This window comes from Mobula hypostoma, chromosome 8 (genome assembly GCF_963921235.1).
Source record: "Mobula hypostoma chromosome 8, sMobHyp1.1, whole genome shotgun sequence".
Lineage (NCBI taxonomy): Eukaryota > Metazoa > Chordata > Chondrichthyes > Myliobatiformes > Myliobatidae > Mobula > Mobula hypostoma.
Window position 1 is genome coordinate 2300411 of NC_086104.1, and position 26994 is coordinate 2327404.

Sequence of the window (26994 nt, forward strand, 5' to 3'; positions counted from 1 at the left end):
GATGCTGCCTGGATTAGAGAGCGTGCACAGGAGATTTACCAGGATGTTGTCTGGATTAGAGAGGGCGCAGAGGAGATTTACCAGGATGCTGCCTGAATTAGAGAGCGTGCACAGGAGATTTACCAGGATGTTGTCTGGATTAGAGAGGGCGCAGAGGAGATTTACCAGGATGCTGCCTGAATTAGAGAGCGTGCACAGGAGATTTACCAGGATGTTGTCTGGATTAGAGAGGGCGCAGAGGAGATTTACCAGGATGCTGCCTGAATTAGAGAGCGTGCACAGGAGATTTACCAGGATGTTGTCTGGATTAGAGAGGGCGCAGAGAAGATTTACCAGGATGCTGCCTGGATTAGAGACGGTGCTGAGGAGATCTACCAGGATACTGCCTGGATTAGGGAACATGTCTCATGAGGAGAGGGTGAGAGAATGAGGACTTTTCTCTTCGCAGTGAAGGACGATGAGAGGTGATTTGATAGGGCTGTACAAGATGACAAGAGGCATAGATTGAGTAGACAACTAAAGAATTTTTCCCAGGGCAGAAATGGCTAGTACAAGGGGGCATAATTTTAAGGCAATTGGAAGAAAGTATAGAGGTTTTTATCCATTAGAGAGTGGTGAGCGCGTGTAGTGCTTTGCCAGCGGTCGTAGTAGAGGTAGATACATTAGGGGCTTCTAAGAGACTCTTAGATAGGTCCTGGAATAGGTTAAAAGGGCCAAAGAGCCTGTACTGTGCTGTAGCATTCTATACGCTGTGCCTCAGGGGCAGGGATTCCACATCATGCCCACAGCTTACTACCCTAACTCATCTGTCTTTGGGATGTGGGCGGAAACTGGAGCACCCAGAGGAAACCACATGGTCACTGAGAGAACATACAGACACCTTACAGGCCGCAGCGAGAGCCGCTGGCGCTGTAAAGCATGACGTTGGCCGCTATGTCACTGTACGTGGGTTGTTGGTGCAGCCATGAGGGCCTGTCTCCATGACTGTACCTTGGGCGGGGGCTCGTTGACGGCCAGCGTGCTGTCGGTGATCCGCGTGGTCATCCGCCGCTCAGTCCAGTACTTGCGTTCCTCCCGCTGCACCAACTCCATCTGGCGGACATCACTACAGAATGGCAAGGAGACACGGTGAGGTGAGGTGACGTGACCCTGTCACTCAAGCGTATGCATCACGGCTCGCTCTGCTCATAGTCACGGAATGTCACAGAAACCACGGACTCTGTCTACACTTCTCACTGCCTCAGTAACACAGCTAGCACCACCCCCCCTGGGAATTCACCCTTCTCCCCACCCCATAGGGCAAAATACATAAAAGATTGAAAGCTCGTCCCACCAGGCTCAAGGACAGCTTCTACCCCGCTATGATCAGACTTGAATGGATCCATAGAATGATAAAATGGACTCTTGACCTCACAATTGACCTTGTTGTGTTTTGGCAACTTATTGTCTACCTGCACTGCACTCTCTCTGTAGCTGGTACACTTTATTCTGCTATTCTTTTCTCTTGTTCTAGCTCAGTGCACTGAGGAATGCAAATACTTGCTCTCCGTAGGATCGTCGAGGAAGTCAAGAAGAACAACCTACCAGCCGTGCTTGCTTACATCGATTTTGACTCCATTCACCGAGGGAAAATGCTGAAGATCCTGAAAGCTTACGGAGTGCCAGACCGTCTACTGAGAGCAATAGAGTCCAGCTATACCAAAACCATGACGAAAGTTGTATCACCAGAGGGAGAAACAGCAGTGTTCGAGCTCCTAGCTGGTGTGCTGCAAGGAGACACTCTGGCACCCTACATCTTTATAATCGTCCTTGATTACACTCTGCGTCAAGCTACCAAAGATCATGACAGGCTTGGTTTTACCATAAAACAAGGACGAACCAAAAGGGTCAGACCAGTTACACTCACAGATCTCGATTTTGCAGATGACATAGTCCTGCTCTCTGACCAGATGGAGGAAGCACAGCAGCTACTGACAAAAGTGGAAATTGACTGCAATAAAGTTGGACTTCAGCTAAACGCTAAGAAGACAGCATCAAAAAAGGTAGTAGGGATAGTCTGGGTAATTATAGACCAGTGAGCCTTACATCTGTGGTGGGAAAGCTGTTGGAAAAGATTCTTAGAGATAGGATCTATGGGCATTTAGAGAATCATGGTCTGATCAGGAACAGTCAGCATGGTGTTGTGAAGGGCAGATTGTGTCTAACAAGCCTGATAGAGTTCTTTAAGGAGGTGACCAGGTATATAGATGAGGACAGTGCAGTGGATGTGGTCTATATGGATTTTAGTAAGGCATTTGACGAGGTTCCACACAGTAGGCTTATTCAGAAAGTCAGAAGGCATGGGATCCAGGGAAGTATGGCCAAGTGGACTCAGAATTGGCTTGCCTGCAGAAGGCAGAGGGTCGTGGTGGAGGGAGTGCATTCATATTGGAGGGTTGTGACTAGTGGTGTCCCACAAGGATCTGTCCCTGTGGAGAGCATCCAACAGGAGGTATAGAGAGAGAGAGAGATGGTCAATTTGCCCAGTCTGGGACGTTTTGTCAGACTGGATTTTCCTCAGAGTGCAATCGTTATTTGGGCATCGGATACACAAGAGGTGGGACCAGCTTATCTCTCGGCTGGTCCTGTGCTGATTCCACCGGGAACAACCCCGAGGACCTTCAGTTTAACCCTTCCCTGACCCAGCCGTTCCTTTGCACCCACTCTTAGATACCCTTACCTCAAGGAGCAGACGATCTCGGTGAACTTGGGTCTTTCCCGTGGTTCGTAGGCCCAGCAGCGGGCCATCAGGGTGTACAGGGTTGGGGGGCACAACTCTGGCTTCGGCAGACGGTCACCTCTCTCCAATACGCCGATGACATCCCGGTTTTCCAACCAGAAGAAGGGTTGCTTCCCGAAGCTGAGGATCTCCCACATACACACCCCTGCAGACAAACAGGGAGGGAGTGGAGCGTAACCATGGGGACAGGAGACACCCCGCAGTAGTCAGACCAGCTACCCAGTGTGCTCAACACAGCTCATTGTCGCAGCCCCACTGGGGGCGGGGGCAAAGCTTTCTTTGCACATCCCTTCCCTCACCCACCTCCTCCACCACCAGAGACGGGGCAGCAGGTGAAAGAGAACATCACCGGTCCGAGGGTAAAGTGTCTTCACACAGAGAGTGGATGATATCTAGAACGGAGGAGGTGGTGGAATCAGGCACAGTCACAACCATAATACTAGACTATTCAGCCCATCAAGTCTGCTCCACCATTTCATCATGGCTGATTTACTATCCCTCTCAACCCCATTCTCCTGTCTTCTCCCTGTAACCTGTGACGCCCTGACTAATCAAGAACCTATGAGCCTCCGCTTTTAATCTACCCAATGACTTGGCCTCCACAGCTGTCTGTGGCAACAAATTCCACAGATTCATCACCCTCTGGCTAAAGAAATTTCCCCTCTATTCTGAATCTGTGCTCTCTGGTCTTCGAATCCCCCACTATAGGAAACACCTCCTCCACATCCACTCTATCCAGGCCTTTCATTATTCGATAGGTTTCAATGAGATCCCTCTCATTCTTTTAGGCCCAGAGCCATCAAACACCTGAAACGTCGACTGTACCTTTTCCATAGATGCTGCCTGGCCGGCTGAGTTCCTCCAGCATTTTGAGTGTGTTGCTCAGATTTCCAGCGTCTCGCAGAATTTCTCATGCTCCGCATACATTAACCCTCTCAGTTCCAGAACCTCCTCTGGACCCTCGCCAATATCAGCATTTCTATCTTACATAAGGGGCCCAAAACTGCTCACTATCAGAGATAGTTAGACAGAAACACATTCATAGAAACATAGAAAATAGGTGCAGGAGTAGGCCATTCAGCCCTTCGAGCCTGCACCGCCATTCAGTATGATCATGGCTGATCATCCAACTCAGAACCCTGTACCTGCCTTCTCTCCAAACCCCCTGATCCCTTTAGCCACAAGGGCCATATCTAACTCCCTCTTAAATATAGCGAATGAACTGGACTCAACTGTTTCCTGTGGTAAAGAATTCCACATATTCACCACTCTCAGTGTGAAGAAGTTTTTCCTCATTTGGTCCCAAAAGGCTTCCCCTTTATCCTTAAACTATGACCCCTCGTTCTGGACTTCCCCAACATCGGGAACAATCTTCCTGCATCTAGCCTGTCCAATCCCTTTAGGATTTTATATGTTTCAATAAGAGCCCCCCTCAATCTTCTAAATTCCAGCAAGTATAAGCCTAGTCGATCCAGTCTTTCATCATATGAAAGTCCTGCCATCCCAGGAATCAATCTGGTGAACCTCCTTTGTACTCCCTCTATGGCAAGAATGTCTTTCCTCAGATTAGGGGACCAAAACTGTACACAATACTCCAGGTGTGGTCTCACCAAGGCCTTTACAACTGCAGTAGTACCTCCCTGCTCCTGTACTTGAATCCTCTTGCTATAAATGCCAGCATACCATTCGCCTTTTTCACCGCCTGCTGTACCTGCATGCCCACTTTCAATGACTGATGTATAATGACACCCAGGTCTCGTTGCACCTCCCCTTTTCCTAATCGGCCACCATTCAGATAATAATCTGTTTTCCTGTTTTTGCCACCAAAGTGGATAACTTCACATTTATCCACATTAAATTTCATCTGCCATGAATTTGCCAACTCACCTAACCTATCCAAGTCACCCTGCATCCTCTTAGCATCCTCCTCACAGCTAACACTGCCGCCCAGCTTCGTGTCATCCGCAAACTCGGAGATGCTGCATTTAATTCCCTCGTCTAAGTCATTAATATATATTGTAAACAACTGGGGTCCCAGCACTGAGCCTTGTGGTACCCCACTAGTCACTGCCTGCCAATTTAAAAAGGTAGCGTTTATTCCCACTCTTTGCTTCCTGTCTGCTAACCAATTCTCTATCCACATCAATACCTTACTCCCAATACCGTGTGCTTTAAGTTTGCACACTAATCTCCTGTGTGGAACCTTGTCAAAAGCCTTCTGAAAATCCAAATATACCACATCCACTGGTTCTCCCCTATCCACGCTACTAGTTACATCCTCAAAAAATTCTATGAGATTCCTCAGACATGATTTTCCTTTCACAAATCCATGCTGACTTTGTCCGATGATTTCACCGCTTTCCAAATGTGCTGTTATCACATCTTTGATAACTGACTCTAGCATTTTCCCCACCACCGATGTTAGGCTAACTGGTCTATAATTCCCCGGTTTCTCTCTCCCTCCTTTTTTAAAAAGTGGGGTTACATTAGCCACCCTCCAATCCTCAGGAACTAGTCCAGAATCTAGAGAGTTTTGAAAAATTATCACTAATGCATCCACTATTTCTTGGGCTACTTCCTTAAGCACTCTGGGATGCAGACCATCTGGCCCTGGGGATTTATCTGCCTTCAATCCCTTCAATTTACCTAACACCACTTCCCTACTAACATGTATTTCCCTCAGTTCCTCCATCTCACTAGACCCTCGGTCCCCTACTATTTCCGGAAGATTACTTATGTCCTCCTTAGTGAAGACAGAACCAAAGTAGTTATTCAGAAGGACAGGGTCCTAATGCGGGAATTGGGTCAGTTGTAGATGGGGGATGAGACCGGCAGGGAGTGATTGGCCGAAGAGCATTTTTGTGCGGTTTCATTCTGGGCAGAGACTAAAGGGTTACTCCCGAGAGATGACCTTGCAGCACATACTCACCAAACATCCAGACGTCACTGGCAGAGGTAAATCGCCTGAAGTTAATGGACTCCGGAGCCATCCATTTAATTGGCATCCTGGTCACCGACGCTGTGGGAGATATGGAGAGTTCATGAGTAATACAGTGACACACAAAGAGGGCAGTTACCGTTTGCACCCAGGGTCAAGGTTCAGTGACACATGAGGGAGCTGTATCCATGGCACCCAAGGTCAAAGGTTAGTGATGGGACACAGTTACTGTGGGCACCAAAGGTCAAGGATTAGTAACCAAGGAATTGTTATCATGGACTCCGAGGGTCAAAGGTCAGTGACAGGGCAGTTGCCAGAGACACTGTGGGCCAAAGGTCAGTTCTGCGGACACTGAAATTCAAGGGTCAGGGATGGGTGCAGTTTCTCTAGGTACCCAGGGATTCAAGAGTCAGTGACAGGTAATAATTGTTGTAGGTAATGGGGGTCATATTTCAGTGACAGGGGGCAGTTGCTGCAGACAGGGAAGGCCACGGGCTGTTCCCCTACCTTTGTAGTAATTGTCCTCTTCAATGTAACGCGAGAGACCAAAATCCCCCAGCTTCAGCAAGGTCGGCGAGGTCACCATAACATTTCGCACGGCAATATCACTGTGGGAGAGGAGGAGGGTTAACTCCGGCAGTGGGAAACGGGGAGCAGGAGCCACAGTGGCACCTAAGACCATAAGATGTAGGAGCAGAATTAGGCCACTTGGCCCATCTAATCTTCTCCATCATTTCATCACGGCTGTTCCAATTTCCTGTCAGCCACAATCTCCTGCCTTCTCCCTATAACCCTTCATGTCCTGGCCTACCAACCTGGCTCAAATATACCCCACCACTTGCCCTCCACAGGCGCCTGCGGCAATGATTCACCACTCTCTGGCTAAAGAAATTCCTCCTCATCTCCACTCTAATTGATGCCCCTCTATGCTGAGGCGGTGTCCTCTGGTCTTTAGCTCTCCCACCACAGGATGGTGGAGGAGGGAGTCAGACAAAACCAAACACAACATCAAGACTGAAATCTGTCATGTTCCAGAATCCTACAGCACAGGCAAAGGTCCCTTGGCACAACTGGTCCAACCCAATCAAGTTGTCCATCTGAGTTAGACTCCTTTGCCTGTATTAGGCCACATTCTTCTAAACCAGGGGTTCCCAAACTTTTTTATGCTATGGACCCCAGGTTGGAAACCCCTGCTCTAAAGCCATCTCTGAACTAATTTTGATGTATCTGCCTCAAACACTTCCTTGAGTCTAGTTCCAGATACTGACCACTGTCAAGGTGAAAAAGTTGCCCCTCAGATCCCTATTAAATCTCTCTCCTCTCATGTTAAACCTCTGCCCTCTAGTTCTTGATTGTCAGACCACTGGAAAATGACACTGGAGAGGTAGTAATGGGGGACAAAGAAGTGGCAGATGAACTGAATAAGTATTTTGCATCAGTCTTCACCATGGAAGACACTGGTACAGCAGAAGTTCGAGAGTATCAAGGGGCATTTGCTATTATCAGGGAGATGGTGCCTGGGTAGCTGAAAGGATGGAATGTGGATAAGTCACCTGGACCAGATGGACTACATCCCAGGACTCTAAAAGAGGTGGCTGAAGAAATTGTGGGGGCATTAGTAATGATCTTTCTGGAATAGTTCTGGAGGACTGGAAGATTGCAAATGTCACTCCACTCTTTAAGAAATGAGCGAGGCAGAAGAAATAATAGGCCAGTTAGTCTGACTTCAGCAAATGGGTAGATGTTGAAGTTATTAAGGTTGAGGTTTTGGGGTACTTGGAGGCTAAAGTCAGAATGGTTTCCTTAAGGGAAAGTCTTGCCTGACAAATTTGTTAGAATGCTTTAAAGCAATAATAAGCAGGACAGACAAAGGAGAATTGGTTGACATTGTGTACTTGGATCTTCAGAAGGCCTTTGACAAGGTACCACACATGAGGCTACTTAACAAGCAACGAGCCCATGGTATTACAAGAAAGATTCAAGCATGGGTAAAGCAGTGGCTGATTGGCAGGAGGCAAAGAGTGGGAATAAAGGGAGCCTTTTCTGGTTGGCTGCCAGTGACTAGTGGTGTTCCACAGGGGTCTGTGTTGGGACTGATTCTTTTCATGTTTTGTGTCAATGACTTGGATGGTGGAATTGATAGCACTGTGGCAAAGTTTGTGGACAATACAAAGATAGGTGAAGGGGCAGGTAGTTCTGAGGAAGTAGAGAGGCTACAGAAGGACTTAGATAGATTAGGAGAACTCTACCCTCCCCTCAGCTCTGTCTGGAATGGCTGGCTTGTATTTTCTGAGGATATTCCAGTGACCAGGCAGGAAGCACTAAATGCGGCAGAGCCCACCCAGGAGAGATCAGACATCACAGGGGAATCAGTTTCCAAGACAGATAGGGCAGGAGGTGGGACCCAGATGGGGATCTGTTCCAGGAGGGGGCACAGTAATATAACAGTTAGTAACACTTCACAGCATGAGCAACCTGTCTTCAGTTCCCACTGCTCTCCATAAGGAGGTTGTATGTTCTCCCTGTGACTGCGTAGGTTTCCTCTGGGTGCTCCTGTTTCCTCCCAAGTGCCAAAGATGTATAGGTTAGTGTTAGTAAGCTGTGGCCACACTATGTTGGCACTGGAAGCGTGGCAAAACTTGCTGGCTGCCCCCAGCGCATTGGTCCGTGTTGGCCTTTGACACAAAGGATGCATTTCACTGTATGTGTGACATATTAAAGTAATCTCTCTTAATCTCTCTTAACTTTCAGCAGGTAATTGAAATAGTTTAAATACTGGAATAAAGTCATAAAGTCACAGAACAGCACATAAGCAGGCCCTATTTACTCTGTGCTGATTTCTTAATCCGCCTGGTCCAATCGACCTGTACCCGGAGCAGGGTCCAGCATACCCCTCCCATCCAAGTCCCGATCCAAATTTCTCTTAAATGTTGAAGTTGAACCACCACTTCCAGTTGCAGTTCATTCCACAATCTCACCACACTCTGAGTGAAGAAGATCCCTCTTATGTTACCCCGAAGCACCTTTCACCCTTAACCCATGACCTCTAGTTCCAGTCTCACCCAACCTCAGTGGAAAAAGCCTGCTTTCATTCACCCTCTCTATGCCTCTCATAATTTGTAAACCTCTGCCAATGTCCGCTCATTCTCCTACGCTCCAGGGAGTAAAGTCCTAACCTATTCAAACTTTCCCTGTTACTCAGGACATCAAGTCCTGGCAACACTTCTTGTTAATCTTCTCTGCACTCTTTCAATCTTATTTACATCTTTCCTGCAGTTAGGTGATCAAAACTGCACACAATACTTCAAATTAAGCCTCAAAAACATCCCATACAACTTCAATATAATATCCCAACTCCTGCACTCAATACATTGATTTATGAAAGCCAAGGTGCCAAAAGCTTTCTTTATAACCCTCTCTACCTGTGACACCACTTTCAATCGTCATCAATTAGTTCTCCGCGTCCCTTTTATTGAAGGTGACCCATGGACTTACCGATGGACAACTTTCACTCCCTCCAGGTAGGCAAGGGCCTTGGATATCTGCCAGGAGTAATCCACCAGGGTGACCACATCCAGTGAGGCTTTGTTTGTGGTCAGGTATCCCTCAAGCTGGGTTTAAAACAAAACACATCGTACAGTGATCAGCTGCAGGACATCAGCGAGCCCAGAAGCTGGGGAGAGACCCTGTACGGCTAACTGCAGCTTTATTCATGCTGGAGGGCCCGCCTTTCCTGTCCTCTCCAGCGCGGGCCATTCACAGCTGGACATCAGGACGTCACTGGAAGGGTAAATGATCACCCCGCCAACCCTTTTCATGGGACAGTTCGAGATAAATAAAGGCAACCAAGTCCCACAAAACAAATGATGAGCTCAATATTTTCATCAGGCGACCCTCCCTCAGTACCATCCCTCCCACAGTGTGACCCTCCCTCAGTACCACCCCTCCCACAGTGTGACCCTCCCTCAGTACCACCCCTCCCACAGTGTGACCCTCCCTCAGTACCATCACTCCCACAGTGTGACCCTCCCTCAGTACCATCCCTCCCTCAGTGTGACCCTCCCTCAGTACCACCCCTCCCACAGTGTGACCCTCCCTCAGTACCACCCCTCCCACAGTGTGACCCTCCCTCAGTACCATCCCTCCCACAGTGTGACCCTCCCTCAGTACCACCCCTCCCTCAGTGTGACCCTCCCTCAGTACCATCCCTCCCACAGTGTGACCCTCCCTCAGTACCATCCCTCCCACAGTGTGATCCTCCCTCAGTACCATCCCTCCCACAGTGTGACCCTCCCTCAGTACCATCCCTCCCTCAGTGTGACCCTCCCTCAGTACCATCCCTCCCTCACTACTACCCCTCCCACAGTGTGACCCTCCCTGAGTACCATCCCTCCCACAGTGTGACCCTCCCTCAGTACCATCCCTCCCTCACTACTACCCCTCCCACAGTGTGACCCTCCCTCAGTGTGACCCTCCCTCAGTACCATCCCTCCCACAGTGTGACCCTCCCTCAGTACCATCCCTCCCACAGTGTGACCCTCCCTCAGTACCATCCCTCCCACAGTGTGACCCTCCCTCAGTACCATCCCTCCCACAGTGTGACCCTCCCTCAGTACCATCCCTCCCTCAGTGTGACCCTCCCTCAGTACCATCCCTCCCTCACTACTACCCCTCCCACAGTGTGACCCTCCCTGAGTACCATCCCTCCCACAGTGTGACCCTCCCTCAGTACCATCCCTCCCTCACTACTACCCCTCCCACAGTGTGACCCTCCCTCAGTGTGACCCTCCCTCAGTACCATCCCTCCCACAGTGTGACCCTCCCTCAGTACCACCCCTCCCTCAGTGTGACCCTCCCTCAGTACCACCACTCCCACAGTGTGACCCTCCCTCAGTACCACCCCTCCCACAGTGTGACACTCCCTCAGTACCATCCCTCCCACACTACTACCCCTCCCACAGTGTGACCCTCCCTCAGTACCATCCCTCCCACAGTGTGACCCTCAGTACCATCCCTCCCACACTACTACCCCTCCCTCAGTGTGACCCTCCCTCAGTACCACCCCTCCCACAGTGTGACCCTCCCTCAGTACCACCCCTCCCACAGTGTGACCCTCCCTCGGTACCATCCCTCCCACAGTGTGACCCTCCCTCGGTACCATCCCTCCCACAGTGTGACCCTCCCTCGGTACCATCCCTCCCTCAGTGTGACCCTCCCTCGGTACCGCCCCTCCCACAGTGTGACCCTCCCTCGGTACCATCCCTCCCACAGTGTGACCCTCCCTCGGTACCGCCCCTCCCACAGTGTGACCCTCCCTCGGTACCGCCCCTCCCACAGTGTGACCCTCCCTCGGTACCATCCCTCCCACAGTGTGACCCTCCCTCGGTACCATCCCTCCCACAGTGTGACCCTCCCTCGGTACCACCCCTCCCACAGTGTGACCCTCCCTCGGTACCATCCCTCCCACAGTGTGACCCTCCCTCGGTACCACCCCTCCCACAGTGTGACCCTCCCTCGGTACCACCCCTCCCACAGTGTGACCCTCCCTCAGTACCATCCCTCCCACAGTGTGACCCTCCCTCAGTACCATCTCTCAGTACCATCCCTCCCACAGTGTGACCCTCCCTCAGTACCACCCCTCCCACAGTGTGACCCTCCCTCAGTATCACCTCTCCCACAGTGTGACCCTCCCTCAGTATCATCCCTCCCACAGTGTGACCCTCCCTCGGTACCACCCCTCCCTCAGTGTTACCCTCCCTCGGTACCATCCCTCCCACAGTGTGACCCTCCCTCGGTACCGCCCCTCCAACAGTGTGACCCTCCCTCGGTACCATCCCTCCCTCAGTGTGACCCTCCCTCGGTACCGCCCCTCCCACAGTGTGACCCTCCCTCGGTACCATCCCTCCCACAGTGTGACCCTCCCTCGGTACCGCCCCTCCCACAGTGTGACCCTCCCTCGGTACCATCCCTCCCACAGTGTGACCCTCCCTCAGTACCGCCCCTCCCACAGTGTGACCCTCCCTCAGGACCATCCCTCCCACAGTGTGACCCTCCCTCAGTACCATCCCTCCCACAGTGTGACCCTCCCTCAGTACCATCCCTCCCTCACTACTACCCCTCCCACAGTGACCCTCCCTCAGTACCATCCCTCCCTCAGTGTGACCCTCCCTCAGTACCATCCCTCCCACAGTGTGACCCTCCCTCGGTACCACCCCTCCCTCAGTGTTACCCTCCCTCGGTACCATCCCTCCCACAGTGTGACCCTCCCTCGGTACCGCCCCTCCCACAGTGTGACCCTCCCTCGGTAAAATCCCTCCCACAGTGTGACCCTCCCTCGGTACCATCCCTCCCTCAGTGTGACCCTCCCTCGGTACCGCCCCTCCCACAGTGTGACCCTCCCTTGGTACCATCCCTCCCACAGTGTGACCCTCCCTCGGTACCGCCCCTCCCACAGTGTGACCCTCCCTCGGTACCATCCCTCCCACAGTGTGACCCTCCCTCGGTACCACCCCTCCCACAGTGTGACCCTCCCTCGGTACCATCCCTCCCACAGTGTGACCCTCCCTCGGTACCACCCCTCCCATAGTGTGACCCTCCCTCGGTACCACCCCTCCCTCAGTACCATCTCTCAGTACCATCCCTCCCACAGTGTGACCCTCCCTCAGTACCACCCCTCCCACAGTGTGACCCTCCCTCAGTACCACCCCTCCCACAGTGTGACCCTCCCTCAGTACCATCCCTCCCTCACTACTACCCCTCCCACAGTGACCCTCCCTCAGTACCATCCCTCCCACAGTGACCCTCCCTCAGTACCACCGCTCCCTCAGTGTGACCCTCCCTCAGTACCACCCCTCCCACAGTGTGACCCTCCCTCAGTACCACCCCTCCCACAGTGTGACCCTCCCACAGTGACCCTCCCTCAGTACCATCCCTCCCACAGTGTGACCCTCCCTCAGTACCACCCCTCCCTCAGTACCATCCCTCAGTACCATCCCTCCCACAGTGTGACCCTCCCTCAGTACCACCCCTCCCACAGTGTGACCCTCCCTCAGTACCACCCCTCCCACAGTGTGACCCTCCCTCAGTATCACCTCTCCCACAGTGTGACCCTCCCTCAGTACCATCCCTCCCACAGTGTGACCCTCCCTCGGTACCACCCCTCCCTCAGTTTTACCCTCCCTCGGTACCATCCCTCCCACAGTGTGACCCTCCCTCGGTACCGCCCCTCCCACAGTGTGACCCTCCCTCGGTAAAATCCCTCCCACAGTGTGACCCTCCCTCGGTACCATCCCTCCCTCAGTGTGACCCTCCCTCGGTACCGCCCCTCCCACAGTGTGACCCTCCCTCGGTACCATTCCTCCCACAGTGTGACCCTCCCTCGGTACCGCCCCTCCCACAGTGTGACCCTCCCTCGGTACCATCCCTCCCACAGTGTGACCCTCCCTCGGTACCACCCCTCCCACAGTGTGACCCTCCCTCGGTACCATCCCTCCCACAGTGTGACCCTCCCTCGGTACCACCCCTCCCACAGTGTGACCCTCCCTCGGTACCACCCCTCCCACAGTGTGACCCTCCCTCAGTACCACCCCTCCCTCAGTACCATCTCTCAGTACCATCCCTCCCACAGTGTGACCCTCCCTCAGTACCACCCCTCCCTCAGTACCATCTCTCAGTACCATCCCTCCCACAGTGTGACCCTCCCTCAGTACCACCCCTCCCACAGTGTGACCCTCCCTCAGTATCACCTCTCCCACAGTGTGACCCTCCCTCAGTATCATCCCTCCCACAGTGTGACCCTCCCTCGGTACCACCCCTCCCTCAGTGTTACCCTCCCTCGGTACCATCCCTCCCACAGTGTGACCCTCCCTCGGTACCATCCCTCCCACAGTGTGACCCTCCCTCGGTACCATCCCTCCCTCAGTGTGACCCTCCCTCGGTACCGCCCCTCCCACAGTGTGACCCTCCCTCGGTACCATCCCTCCCACAGTGTGACCCTCCCTCGGTACCGCCCCTCCCACAGTGTGACCCTCCCTCGGTACCATCCCTCCCACAGTGTGACCCTCCCTCGGTACCGCCCCTCCCACAGTGTGACCCTCCCTCGGTACCATCCCTCCCACAGTGTGACCCTCCCTCGGTACCATCCCTCCCACAGTGTGACCCTCCCTCGGTACCACCCCTCCCACAGTGTGACCCTCCCTCGGTACCATCCCTCCCACAGTGTGACCCTCCCTCGGTACCACCCCTCCCACAGTGTGACCCTCCCTCGGTACCACCCCTCCCACAGTGTGACCCTCCCTCGGTACCATCCCTCCCACAGTGTGACCCTCCCTCGGTACCATCCCTCATTCAGTGTGACCCTCCCTCAGTACCATCCCTCCCACAGTGTGACCCTCCCTCAGTACCACCCCTCCCACAGTGTGACCCTCCCACAGTGACCCTCCCTCAGTACCATCCCTCCCACAGTGTGACCCTCCCTCAGTACCACCCCTCCCTCAGTACCATCTCTCAGTACCATCCCTCCCACAGTGTGACCCTCCCTCAGTACCACCCCTCCCACAGTGTGACCCTCCCTCAGTATCACCTCTCCCACAGTGTGACCCTCCCTCAGTATCATCCCTCCCACAGTGTGACCCTCCCTCGGTACCACCCCTCCCTCAGTGTTACCCTCCCTCGGTACCATCCCTCCCACAGTGTGACCCTCCCTCGGTACCGCCCCTCCCACAGTGTGACCCTCCCTCGGTACCATCCCTCCCTCAGTGTGACCCTCCCTCGGTACCGCCCCTCCCACAGTGTGACCCTCCCTCGGTACCATCCCTCCCACAGTGTGACCCTCCCTCGGTACCGCCCCTCCCACAGTGTGACCCTCCCTCGGTACCATCCCTCCCACAGTGTGACCCTCCCTCAGTACCGCCCCTCCCACAGTGTGACCCTCCCTCAGCACCATCCCTCCCACAGTGTGACCCTCCCTCAGTACCATCCCTCCCACAGTGTGACCCTCCCTCAGTACCATCCCTCCCTCACTACTACCCCTCCCACAGTGACCCTCCCTCAGTACCATCCCTCCCTCAGTGTGACCCTCCCTCAGTACCATCCCTCCCACAGTGTGACCCTCCCTCGGTACCACCCCTCCCTCAGTGTTACCCTCCCTCGGTACCATCCCTCCCACAGTGTGACCCTCCCTCGGTACCGCCCCTCCCACAGTGTGACCCTCCCTCGGTAAAATCCCTCCCACAGTGTGACCCTCCCTCGGTACCATCCCTCCCACAGTGTGACCCTCCCTCGGTACCGCCCCTCCCACAGTGTGACCCTCCCTCGGTACCATCCCTCCCACAGTGTGACCCTCCCTCGGTACCGCCCCTCCCACAGTGTGACCCTCCCTCGGTACCATCCCTCCCACAGTGTGACCCTCCCTCGGTACCACCCCTCCCACAGTGTGACCCTCCCTCGGTACCACCCCTCCCACAGTGTGACCCTCCCTCGGTACCATCCCTCCCACAGTGTGACCCTCCCTCGGTACCACCCCTCCCATAGTGTGACCCTCCCTCGGTACCACCCCTCCCACAGTGTGACCCTCCCTTGGTACCACCCCTCCCACAGTGTGACCCTCCCTCAGTACCACCCCTCCCTCAGTACCATCTCTCAGTACCATCCCTCCCACAGTGTGACCCTCCCTCAGTACCACCCCTCCCTCAGTACCATCTCTCGGTACCAGCCCTCCCACAGTGTGACCCTCGCTCAGTACCACCCCTCCCACAGTGTGACCCTCCCTCAGTATCACCTCTCCCACAGTGTGACCCTCCCTCAGTATCATCCCTCCCACAGTGTGACCCTCCCTCGGTACCACCCCTCCCTCGGTACCATCCCTCCCACAGTGTGACCCTCCCTCGGTACCGCCCCTCCCACAGTGTGACCCTCCCTCGGTACCATCCCTCCCACAGTGTGACCCTCCCTCGGTACCATCCCTCCCTCAGTGTGACCCTCCCTCGGTACCGCCCCTCCCACAGTGTGACCCTCCCTCGGTACCATCCCTCCCACAGTGTGACCCTCCCTCGGTACCGCCCCTCCCACAGTGTGACCCTCCCTCGGTACCATCCCTCCCACAGTGTGACCCTCCCTCAGTACCGCCCCTCCCACAGTGTGACCCTCCCTCGGTACCATCCCTCCCACAGTGTGACCCTCCCTCGGTACCACCCCTCCCACAGTGTGACCCTCCCTCAGTACCATCCCTCACTCAGTGTGACTCTCCCTCAGTACCATCCCTCCCACAGTGTGACCCTCCCTCAGTACCATCCCTCCCACAGTGTGACCCTCAGTACCACCCCTCCCTCACTACTACCCCTCCCACAGTGACCCTCCCTCAGTACCATCCCTCCCTCAGTGTGACCCTCCCTCAGTACCACCCCTCCCACAGTGTGAGCCTCCCTCAGTACCACCCCTCCCACAGTGTGACCCTCCCTCAGTACCATCCCTCCCTCACTACTACCCCTCCCACAGTGACCCTCCCTCAGTACCATCTCTCCCACAGTGTGACCCTCCCTCAGTACCACCCCTCCCACAGTGTGACCCTCCCTCAGTACCATCCCTCCCACAGTGTGACCCTCCCTCGGTACCATCCCTCCCACAGTGTGACCCTCCCTCGGTACCGCCCCTCCCACAGTGTGACCCTCCCTCGGTAAAATCCCTCCCACAGTGTGACCCTCCCTCGGTACCATCCCTCCCTCAGTGTGACCCTCCCTCGGTACCGCCCCTCCCACAGTGTGACCCTCCCTCGGTACCATCCCTCCCACAGTGTGACCCTCCCTCGGTACCGCCCCTCCCACAGTGTGACCCTCCCTCGGTACCATCCCTCCCACAGTGTGACCCTCCCTCGGTACCATCCCTCCCACAGTGTGACCCTCCCTCGGTACCACCCCTCCCACAGTGTGACCCTCCCTCGGTACCATCCCTCCCACAGTGTGACCCTCCCTCGGTACCACCCCTCCCATAGTGTGACCCTCCCTCGGTACCACCCCTCCCTCAGTACCATCTCTCAGTACCATCCCTCCCACAGTGTGACCCTCCCTCAGTACCACCCCTCCCACAGTGTGACCCTCCCTCAGTACCACCCCTCCCACAGTGTGACCCTCCCTCAGTACCATCCCTCCCTCACTACTACCCCTCCCACAGTGACCCTCCCTCAGTACCATCCCTCCCACAGTGACCCTCCCTCAGTACCACCGCTCCCTCAGTGTGACCCTCCCTCAGTACCACCCCTCCCACAGTGTGACCCTCCCTCAGTACCACCCCTCCCACAGTGTGACCCTCCCACAGTGACCCTCCCTCAGTACCATCCCTCCCACAGTGTGACCCTCCCTCGGTACCATTCCTCCCACAGTGTGACCCTCCCTCGGTACCGCCCCTCCCACAGTGTGACCCTCCCTCGGTACCATCCCTCCCACAGTGTGACCCTCCCTCGGTACCACCCCTCCCACAGTGTGACCCTCCCTCGGTACCATCCCTCCCACAGTGTGACCCTCCCTCGGTACCACCCCTCCCACAGTGTGACCCTCCCTCGGTACCACCCCTCCCACAGTGTGACCCTCCCTCAGTACCATCTCTCAGTACCATCCCTCCCACAGTGTGACCCTCCCTCAGTACCACCCCTCCCTCAGTACCATCTCTCAGTACCATCCCTCCCACAGTGTGACCCTCCCTCAGTACCACCCCTCCCACAGTGTGACCCTCCCTCAGTATCACCTCTCCCACAGTGTGACCCTCCCTCAGTATCATCCCTCCCACAGTGTGACCCTCCCTCGGTACCACCCCTCCCTCAGTGTTACCCTCCCTCGGTACCATCCCTCCCACAGTGTGACCCTCCCTCGGTACCATCCCTCCCACAGTGTGACCCTCCCTCGGTACCATCCCTCCCTCAGTGTGACCCTCCCTCGGTACCGCCCCTCCCACAGTGTGACCCTCCCTCGGTACCATCCCTCCCACAGTGTGACCCTCCCTCGGTACCGCCCCTCCCACAGTGTGACCCTCCCTCGGTACCATCCCTCCCACAGTGTGACCCTCCCTCGGTACCGCCCCTCCCACAGTGTGACCCTCCCTCGGTACCATCCCTCCCACAGTGTGACCCTCCCTCGGTACCACCCCTCCCACAGTGTGACCCTCCCTCGGTACCACCCCTCCCACAGTGTGACCCTCCCTCGGTACCATCCCTCCCACAGTGTGACCCTCCCTCGGTACCACCCCTCCCACAGTGTGACCCTCCCTCGGTACCACCCCTCCCACAGTGTGACCCTCCCTCGGTACCATCCCTCCCACAGTGTGACCCTCCCTCGGTACCATCCCTCACTCAGTGTGACCCTCCCTCAGTACCATCCCTCCCACAGTGTGACCCTCCCTCAGTACCACCCCTCCCACAGTGTGACCCTCCCACAGTGACCCTCCCTCAGTACCATCCCTCCCACAGTGTGACCCTCCCTCAGTACCACCCCTCCCTCAGTACCATCTCTCAGTACCATCCCTCCCACAGTGTGACCCTCCCTCAGTACCACCCCTCCCACAGTGTGACCCTCCCTCAGTATCACCTCTCCCACAGTGTGACCCTCCCTCAGTATCATCCCTCCCACAGTGTGACCCTCCCTCGGTACCACCCCTCCCTCAGTGTTACCCTCCCTCGGTACCATCCCTCCCACAGTGTGACCCTCCCTCGGTACCGCCCCTCCCACAGTGTGACCCTCCCTCGGTACCATCCCTCCCTCAGTGTGACCCTCCCTCGGTACCGCCCCTCCCACAGTGTGACCCTCCCTCGGTACCATCCCTCCCACAGTGTGACCCTCCCTCGGTACCGCCCCTCCCACAGTGTGACCCTCCCTCGGTACCATCCCTCCCACAGTGTGACCCTCCCTCAGTACCGCCCCTCCCACAGTGTGACCCTCCCTCAGCACCATCCCTCCCACAGTGTGACCCTCCCTCAGTACCATCCCTCCCACAGTGTGACCCTCCCTCAGTACCATCCCTCCCTCACTACTACCCCTCCCACAGTGACCCTCCCTCAGTACCATCCCTCCCTCAGTGTGACCCTCCCTCAGTACCATCCCTCCCACAGTGTGACCCTCCCTCGGTACCACCCCTCCCACAGTGTTACCCTCCCTCGGTACCATCCCTCCCACAGTGTGACCCTCCCTCGGTACCGCCCCTCCCACAGTGTGACCCTCCCTCGGTAAAATCCCTCCCACAGTGTGACCCTCCCTCGGTACCATCCCTCCCTCAGTGTGACCCTCCCTCGGTACCGCCCCTCCCACAGTGTGACCCTCCCTCGGTACCATCCCTCCCACAGTGTGACCCTCCCTCGGTACCTCCCCTCCCACAGTGTGACCCTCCCTCGGTACCATCCCTCCCACAGTGTGACCCTCCCTCGGTACCATCCCTCCCACAGTGTGACCCTCCCTCGGTACCACCCCTCCCACAGTGTGACCCTCCCTCGGTACCATCCCTCCCACAGTGTGACCCTCCCTCGGTACCACCCCTCCCATAGTGTGACCCTCCCTCGGTACCACCCCTCCCACAGTGTGACCCTCCCTTGGTACCACCCCTCCCACAGTGTGACCCTCCCTCAGTACCACCCCTCCCTCAGTACCATCTCTCAGTACCATCCCTCCCACAGTGTGACCCTCCCTCAGTACCACCCCTCCCTCAGTACCATCTCTCAGTACCATCCCTCCCACAGTGTGACCCTCCCTCAGTATCACCTCTCCCACAGTGTGACCCTCCCTCAGTATCATCCCTCCCACAGTGTGACCCTCCCTCGGTACCACCCCTCCCTCGGTACCATCCCTCCCACAGTGTGACCCTCCCTCGGTACCGCCCCTCCCACAGTGTGACCCTCCCTCGGTACCATCCCTCCCACAGTGTGACCCTCCCTCGGTACCATCCCTCCCTCAGTGTGACCCTCCCTCGGTACCGCCCCTCCCACAGTGTGACCCTCCCTCGGTACCATCCCTCCCACAGTGTGACCCTCCCTCGGTACCGCCCCTCCCACAGTGTGACCCTCCCTCGGTACCATCCCTCCCACAGTGTGACCCTCCCTCAGTACCGCCCCTCCCACAGTGTGACCCTCCCTCGGTACCATCCCTCCCACAGTGTGACCCTCCCTCGGTACCACCCCTCCCACAGTGTGACCCTCCCTCAGTACCATCCCTCACTCAGTGTGACTCTCCCTCAGTACCATCCCTCCCACAGTGTGACCCTCCCTCAGTACCATCCCTCCCTCAGTGTGACCCTCAGTACCACCCCTCCCTCACTACTACCCCTCCCACAGTGACCCTCCCTCAGTACCATCCCTCCCTCAGTGTGACCCTCCCTCAGTACCACCCCTCCCACAGTGTGAGCCTCCCTCAGTACCACCCCTCCCACAGTGTGACCCTCCCTCAGTACCATCCCTCCCTCACTACTACCCCTCCCACAGTGACCCTCCCTCAGTACCATCTCTCCCACAGTGTGACCCTCCCTCAGTACCACCCCTCCCACAGTGTGACCCTCCCTCAGTACCATCCCTCCCACAGTGTGACCCTCCCTCAGTACCACCCCTCCCACAGTGTGACCCTCCCTCAGTACCATCCCTCCCTCACTACTACCCCTCCCACAGTGACTCTCCCTCAGTACCATCTCTCCCACAGTGTGACCCTCCCTCAGTACCACCCCTCCCACAGTGTGACCCTCCCTCAGTACCATCCCTCCCTCAGTGTGACCCTCCCTCAGTACCATCCCTCCCACAGTGTGACCCTCCCTCAGTACCACCCCTCCCACAGTGTGACCCTCTCTCAGTACCATCCCTCCCACAGTGTGACCCTCCCTCAGTACCATCCCTCCCACAGTGTGACCCTCCCTCAGTACCACCCCTCCCACAGTGACCCTCCCTCAGTACCACCCCTCCCACAGTGTGACCCTCCCTCAGTACCATCCCTCCCTCACTACTACCCCTCCCACAGTGACCCTCCCTCAGTACCATCCCTCCCACAGTGTGACCCTCCCTCAGTACCACCCCTCCCTCAGTGTGACCCTCCCTCAGTACCACCCCTCCCACAGTGTGACCCTCCCTCAGTACCACCCCTCCCACAGTGTGACCCTCCCACAGTGACCCTCCCTCAGTACCATCCCTCCCACAGTGTGACCCTCCCTCAGTACCACCCCTCCCTCAGTACCATCCCTCAGTACCATCCCTCCCACAGTGTGACCCTCCCTCAGTACCACCCCTCCCACAGTGTGACCCTCCCTCAGTATCACCTCTCCCACAGTGTGACCCTCCCTCAGTACCATCCCTCCCACAGTGTGACCCTCCCTCGGTACCACCCCTCCCTCAGTGTTACCCTCCCTCGGTACCATCCCTCCCACAGTGTGACCCTCCCTCGGTACCGCCCCTCCCACAGTGTGACCCTCCCTCGGTACCATCCCTCCCACAGTGTGACCCTCCCTCGGTACCATCCCTCCCTCAGTGTGACCCTCCCTCGGTACCGCCCCTCCCACAGTGTGACCCTCCCTCGGTACCATCCCTCCCACAGTGTGACCCTCCCTCGGTACCGCCCCTCCCACAGTGTGACCCTCCCTCGGTACCATCCCTCCCACAGTGTGACCCTCCATCGGTACCATCCCTCCCACAGTGTGACCCTCCCTCGGTACCACCCCTCCCACAGTGTGACCCTCCCTCGGTACCATCCCTCCCACAGTGTGACCCTCCCTCGGTACCACCCCTCCCACAGTGTGACCCTCCCTCGGTACCATCCCTCCCACAGTGTGACCCTCCCTCGGTACCATCCCTCACTCAGTGTGACCCTCCCTCCGTACCATCCCTCCCACAGTGTGACCCTCCCTCAGTACCACCCCTCCCACAGTGTGACCCTCCCACAGTGACCCTCCCTCAGTACCATCCCTCCCACAGTGTGACCCTCCCTCAGTACCACCCCTCCCTCAGTACCATCCCTCCCACAGTGTGACCCTCCCTCAGTACCACCCCTCCCACAGTGTGACCCTCCCTCAGTATCACCTCTCCCACAGTGTGACCCTCCCTCAGTATCATCCCTCCCACAGTGTGACCCTCCCTCGGTACCACCCCTCCCACAGTGTGACCCTCCCTCGGTACCGCCCCTCCCACAGTGTGACCCTCCCTCGGTACCATCCCTCCCTCAGTGTGACCCTCCCTCGGTACCGCCCCTCCCACAGTGTGACCCTCCCTCGGTACCATCCCTCCCACAGTGTGACCCTCCCTCGGTACCACCCCTCCCACAGTGTGACCCTCCCTCGGTACCATCCCTCCCACAGTGTGACCCTCCCTCAGTACCGCCCCTCCCACAGTGTGACCCTCCCTCAGCACCATCCCTCCCACAGTGTGACCCTCCCTCAGTACCATCCCTCCCACAGTGTGACCCTCCCACAGTACCATCCCGCACTCAGTGTGACTCTCCCTCAGTACCATCCCTCCCACAGTGTGACCCTCCCTCAGTACCATCCCTCCCACAGTGTGACCCTCCCTCAGTACCATCCCTCCCTCACTACTACCCCTCCCACAGTGACCCTCCCTCAGTACCATCCCTCCCTCAGTGTGACCCTCCCTCAGTACCACCCCTCCCACAGTGTGACCCTCCCTCAGTACCACCCCTCCCACAGTGTGACCCTCCCTCAGTACCATCCCTCCCTCACTACTACCCCTCCCACAGTGACCCTCCCTCAGTACCATCTCTCCCACAGTGTGACCCTCCCTCAGTACCACCCCTCCCACAGTGTGACCCTCCCTCAGTACCATCCCTCCCACAGTGTGACCCTCCCTCAGTACCACCCCTCCCACAGTGTGACCCTCCCTCAGTACCATCCCTCCCTCACTACTACCCCTCCCACAGTGACTCTCCCTCAGTACCATCTCTCCCACAGTGTGACCCTCCCTCAGTACCACCCCTCCCACAGTGTGACACTCCCTCAGTACCATCCCTCCCTCAGTGTGACCCTCCCTCAGTACCATCCCTCCCACAGTGTGACCCTCCCTCAGTACCACCCCTCCCACAGTGTGACCCTCTCTCAGTACCATCCCTCCCACAGTGTGACCCTCCCTCAGTACCATCCCTCCCTCACTACTACCCCTCCCACAGTGACCCTCCCTCAGTACCATCCCTCCCTCAGTGTGACCCTCCCTCAGTACCACCCCTCCCAGCATGGGCTACAGAAAAGTCACTACTGAGCAACACTGTCATTATTTTTGACTCCTATTGGGCAGGGGTACACTTTAGTGTAGTCTGGGGTGATGTACATTTTATATTTTCTTTTTTTGAAACACTCTGCCATGGCACGCACACTCTCTCTCTCTCTCTCTCTCTCGCGCTCTAAAAAATGGATTTCCGGGATATTGTGTATAATTTGCGGGCATCAGGGAACCACTATCAATATGCAGGAGACTCCCGGAACTTCCAGGAGAGGTGGGATGTCTGCCACCCAGACCATGCACTTTTCTCGATGCTGCCATCAGGTAGAAGGCACAGGAGCCTCAGAACTCGCACCACCAGGTTCAAGAACAGTTACTACCCTCAGCCAACAGGCTCTTGAACAAAAGAGGATAGCTACACTCATTTAAGGGCTCCTTTATCATATGCTATTCCATGCCTGTCATTTATTGCTAATTATTTGTTATCTGCATTTGCACATTGCTTACGGTTTACAGTTCCTGCTGTTTGAAGATCCTGTTTACAGTTCTATAGATTTGCTGACAACTTTGTCTGAGTTCTTCTGCAAACCCCTGCTTCCCCACAGAACCTGCCCCTCCACCTTTGTATCTTTGTATTATCCACAAACTTGGCCACAAAGCCATCAATTCCATCATCCAAATCATTGACATATCATGTGAAAAGAATCAATCCCAACAGCAACCTTTGCGGCACACAATAGTCACTAGCAACCGATCAGAAAAGGACCACTTTATTCCCACTCACTGCCTCCTACCAATCAGCCAATACTCAAACCATGCCCGTATCTTTCCTGTAATACCATGGGCTCATATCTTGTAAGCAGCCTCATGTGTGGCACTTTGTCAAAGGCCTTCTGAAATTCCAAGTACCCATCTCTTGTCTGATTCTCCCTTGTCTATCCTGCATTTTATTTCCTCAGAGAATTTCACCAGATTTGTCAGGCAAGATTTTCCCTTGAGGAAACCATGCCGACTATGGCTTACTTTATCATGTGACTCTACGTACCCTGAAACCACATTCTTAATAATTGTCTCCAACATCTTCCCAACCACTGAGGTCAAATTAACTGGCCTATAATCTCCTTGCTTCTGGCCCTCTCCCTTCTTGAAGAGCGGAGCGACATTTGCAATTTTCCAGTCTTCCAGAACCATGCCAGAATCTAGTGATTCTTGAAAGATCATTACTAATGCCTCCACAATCTCTTTAAGCACAACTTTCACTACCTGGGGTGTACACCATCTGGTCTAGGTGACTGATCTATCTTCAGACCTTTCAGTTCACCGAGAACTTTCTCCCTAGTAATGGCAACTTCACACACTTCTGACCCTGACACTCCCAAATTTCCTTCATACTGCTGGTGTCTTTCACAGTGAAGACTGACACAAGGTTCATTAAGTTTGTCCACAATTTCTTTGTCTTCCATTCCTATCTCTCCAGTGTCTCTTTCCAGTGGTTAGATATCTACCTCATCTCTCTTTTACTCCTTATACACCTGAGACAAGTTGTGGTACCCTTTTACATATATTTGGCCAGCTTACTTTCATTATTCATCTTTTTTCTCATTACTTCCACATTGTGAGCCTCCCTCAGCACTGCCCCTCTTACATCATAACACTCAGTATGTCTCTCCCACAGACCCTGGGGTGGGGCAGGAACTTCTCAGCTGCCCACACTTCCCCTCTCACCTCTCCATAAGGACACAATTCCATGATTAGCCAGGCTGGCTCCTCTTCGATCATCCCGATGAGTTTGACAAGATTAGGATGGTCCAGAGGCTGCATGATCACTAGGAAGGGAAGTGTAGGAGGTCAGACACAAAGCGCCCAACTACTGGACAGTTGCAACAAGGCAGCTTCCATATTTTGCAGACAGAGTCATAGAAAAGTACAGCACAGAAGCAGGCCCTTCGGCCCATCCAGACATGCCTACTCGCATTGACCTGCACCCAGACTGTAAGCCTCCAGACCCCTTCCAAACTTCTCTTAAATGTTGAAGTTGAGCTTGCATGCACCAACTGTGCCGGCAATCATTCCACACTCTCATTGCTCTTTGAGTGAATAGGTTTCCCCTCATGTTCAACCTAAACATTTCACCTGAACCCTTAACCCTTGTTATAGTCCCACCCAACCTCAGTTGCAAAAGCCTGCTTGCATTTACCCCATCTATACTCCTCACGTTTGTATACCTCTATCAAATCTCCTCTCAATCTTCTACGTTCTAAGAAATAAAAGTCCTAACCTACAAACACAATAAATTCTGCAAATGCCGGAAATTCATAGCAACACACACAGAATGTTGGAGGAACTCAGCAGGTCAGACAGTATGAATGAACAGCCAACATTTTGGGCCGAGACCCTTCATCAGAACTGAGAGGGAACAAGCAAGATGGGGGGAGGAGGGGGGCAAATGCTAGCTAAAATGTGATGGGTTCTTTCACATCCAGCTTTTGACCTTTCACACCCACCTGGCTACACCTATCACCTTCCAGCTTTCCTCTTTCCCCTGCCCCCACTTTTTAATTCGGGCACCTTGCCCCTTCCCTCTCAGTCCAGAACAAAGGTCCCGGTCCAAAATGTTGACTGTTTACTCTTTTCATAGATGCTGCCTGACCTGCTGAGTTCCTCCAGTGTTTTGTGTGTGTTGTTTTATGTTCGAATGTATTCATCCCTTCCTTACAACCCAGTTGCAGCAACAGATGGTAGACAGCAGACTTTTTGGGTTAAGCATAGAACATAGAACAGTCCAGCACCATACAGGCCCACCATATTGTGCAGACCTTTAAATCTAACCATCCCCTCTGTTTTTCTAACATCCATTTGTCTATCCACAAGTCTCTTAAATATCCCTAATGTATTCGTCTTTGCCACCATTCCTGTGTAAAAAACCTACTGCTGACATCCCCTCTATAATTTCCTCCACACACCTCAAAATTACCACCCCCCCCTCATTTTAGCCATTTCCGTCCTGGGAAAAAGTCTCTGGCCAGGAACTCCATCTATGTCTTATCTTATAACCTCTATCAGGCCACTTCTCCTCCGCCTTCGCTCCTAACAATAACACCCCAGCTCGCTCAACCTATCCTCATAAGACATGCTGCCGAATCCAGGCAGCAGGCTGGTCAACTCCCTCCATGTGGACCCTCAGTCTGCCTCAACCAGAAATGTTGACTGTGTATTTTCCTCCACAGATGTCCCTTGACCCAGTGAGTCCTTCAACAGATTGTGTCTTCGGTGTCCTTGCAGAGAGGGAGACCGCTGACGCACTGATGAAGATCTGTCTACGTGAACCAGTAACTCTATTCGTCTGCCCACAGGACCCAGAGTTCCTCCAGCATTCAGTATTTTGGCCAGTGCGTAGTGTGCAAGTGATCCTTACGGCCTTCCACAAGGAACTTCTCCTTGATCTCGTACGTGCAGTCACTTTTACAGGTCTTCACTGCTACTGCCAGCTGCTCGCCTCTCTGTGGAGGGAAACAATAAATACATTTATTATCGAAGTTCGTATATGTCACCATATATACCCCGAAATTCCTTTCCTTGCAGGCATTCACAGGAAAGAAAAGAAATACAATAGAATTTATGAAAAACTATATATTAACAAAGACTGATAACCAATGTGTGAAAGAAGACAAACTGCAAGTAAACAATGATTCTGAGAGCATGAGGTGTAGGGTTGAAGAAAATGAGTGTAGGTTGTGGAATCATTTCAGTGTTGTGGTGAGCGGGCATTACGTATTTACTTGTTTAGAAATAGGGTGCAGCTCAGGCCCTTCGACACAGTGCGCCACACCGCCCAGCAACACACCTAACCTCACCACTGGGCAATCACAGCATGATCGAGTTCACAGTGAAACTAAATTCCAATGTGTCAGTATTTCACTGGAATAAAGTAAATTACAATGGCATGAGAGGGGAACTGGCCAAGGTTGACTGAAAAGGGACACTAGCAGGAAGGACAGCAGAGCAGCAATGGCTGGAGTTTCTGCAAAAAATGAGAGAGTGCAAGATAAGAAGAAATTTTCAAATGGAAGAAGGACACTACCATGGCTGACAAGTGAAGTCAGA

General features: G+C 54.9%; 1 protein-coding gene across 4 annotated transcripts in view; it reads right to left on the minus strand.

Annotated features, from left to right (window-relative positions):
* Positions 1-26994, minus strand: part of ptk2ba (protein tyrosine kinase 2 beta, a) — a 212456-nt gene that overhangs the window by 32830 nt on the left and 152632 nt on the right. For all 4 annotated transcript variants that reach the window (XM_063055392.1, XM_063055391.1, XM_063055389.1 and 1 more), the window contains exons 16-22: positions 26306-26390; positions 24616-24716; positions 9213-9328; positions 6225-6325; positions 5709-5798; positions 2720-2924; positions 991-1105 (exon numbers count right to left, since the gene is read on the minus strand). In XM_063055392.1, the coding sequence (XP_062911462.1) occupies positions 991-1105; positions 2720-2924; positions 5709-5798; positions 6225-6325; positions 9213-9328; positions 24616-24716; positions 26306-26390 (813 nt within the window). The remainder of the gene's footprint in view (positions 1-990; positions 1106-2719; positions 2925-5708; positions 5799-6224; positions 6326-9212; positions 9329-24615; positions 24717-26305; positions 26391-26994) is intronic.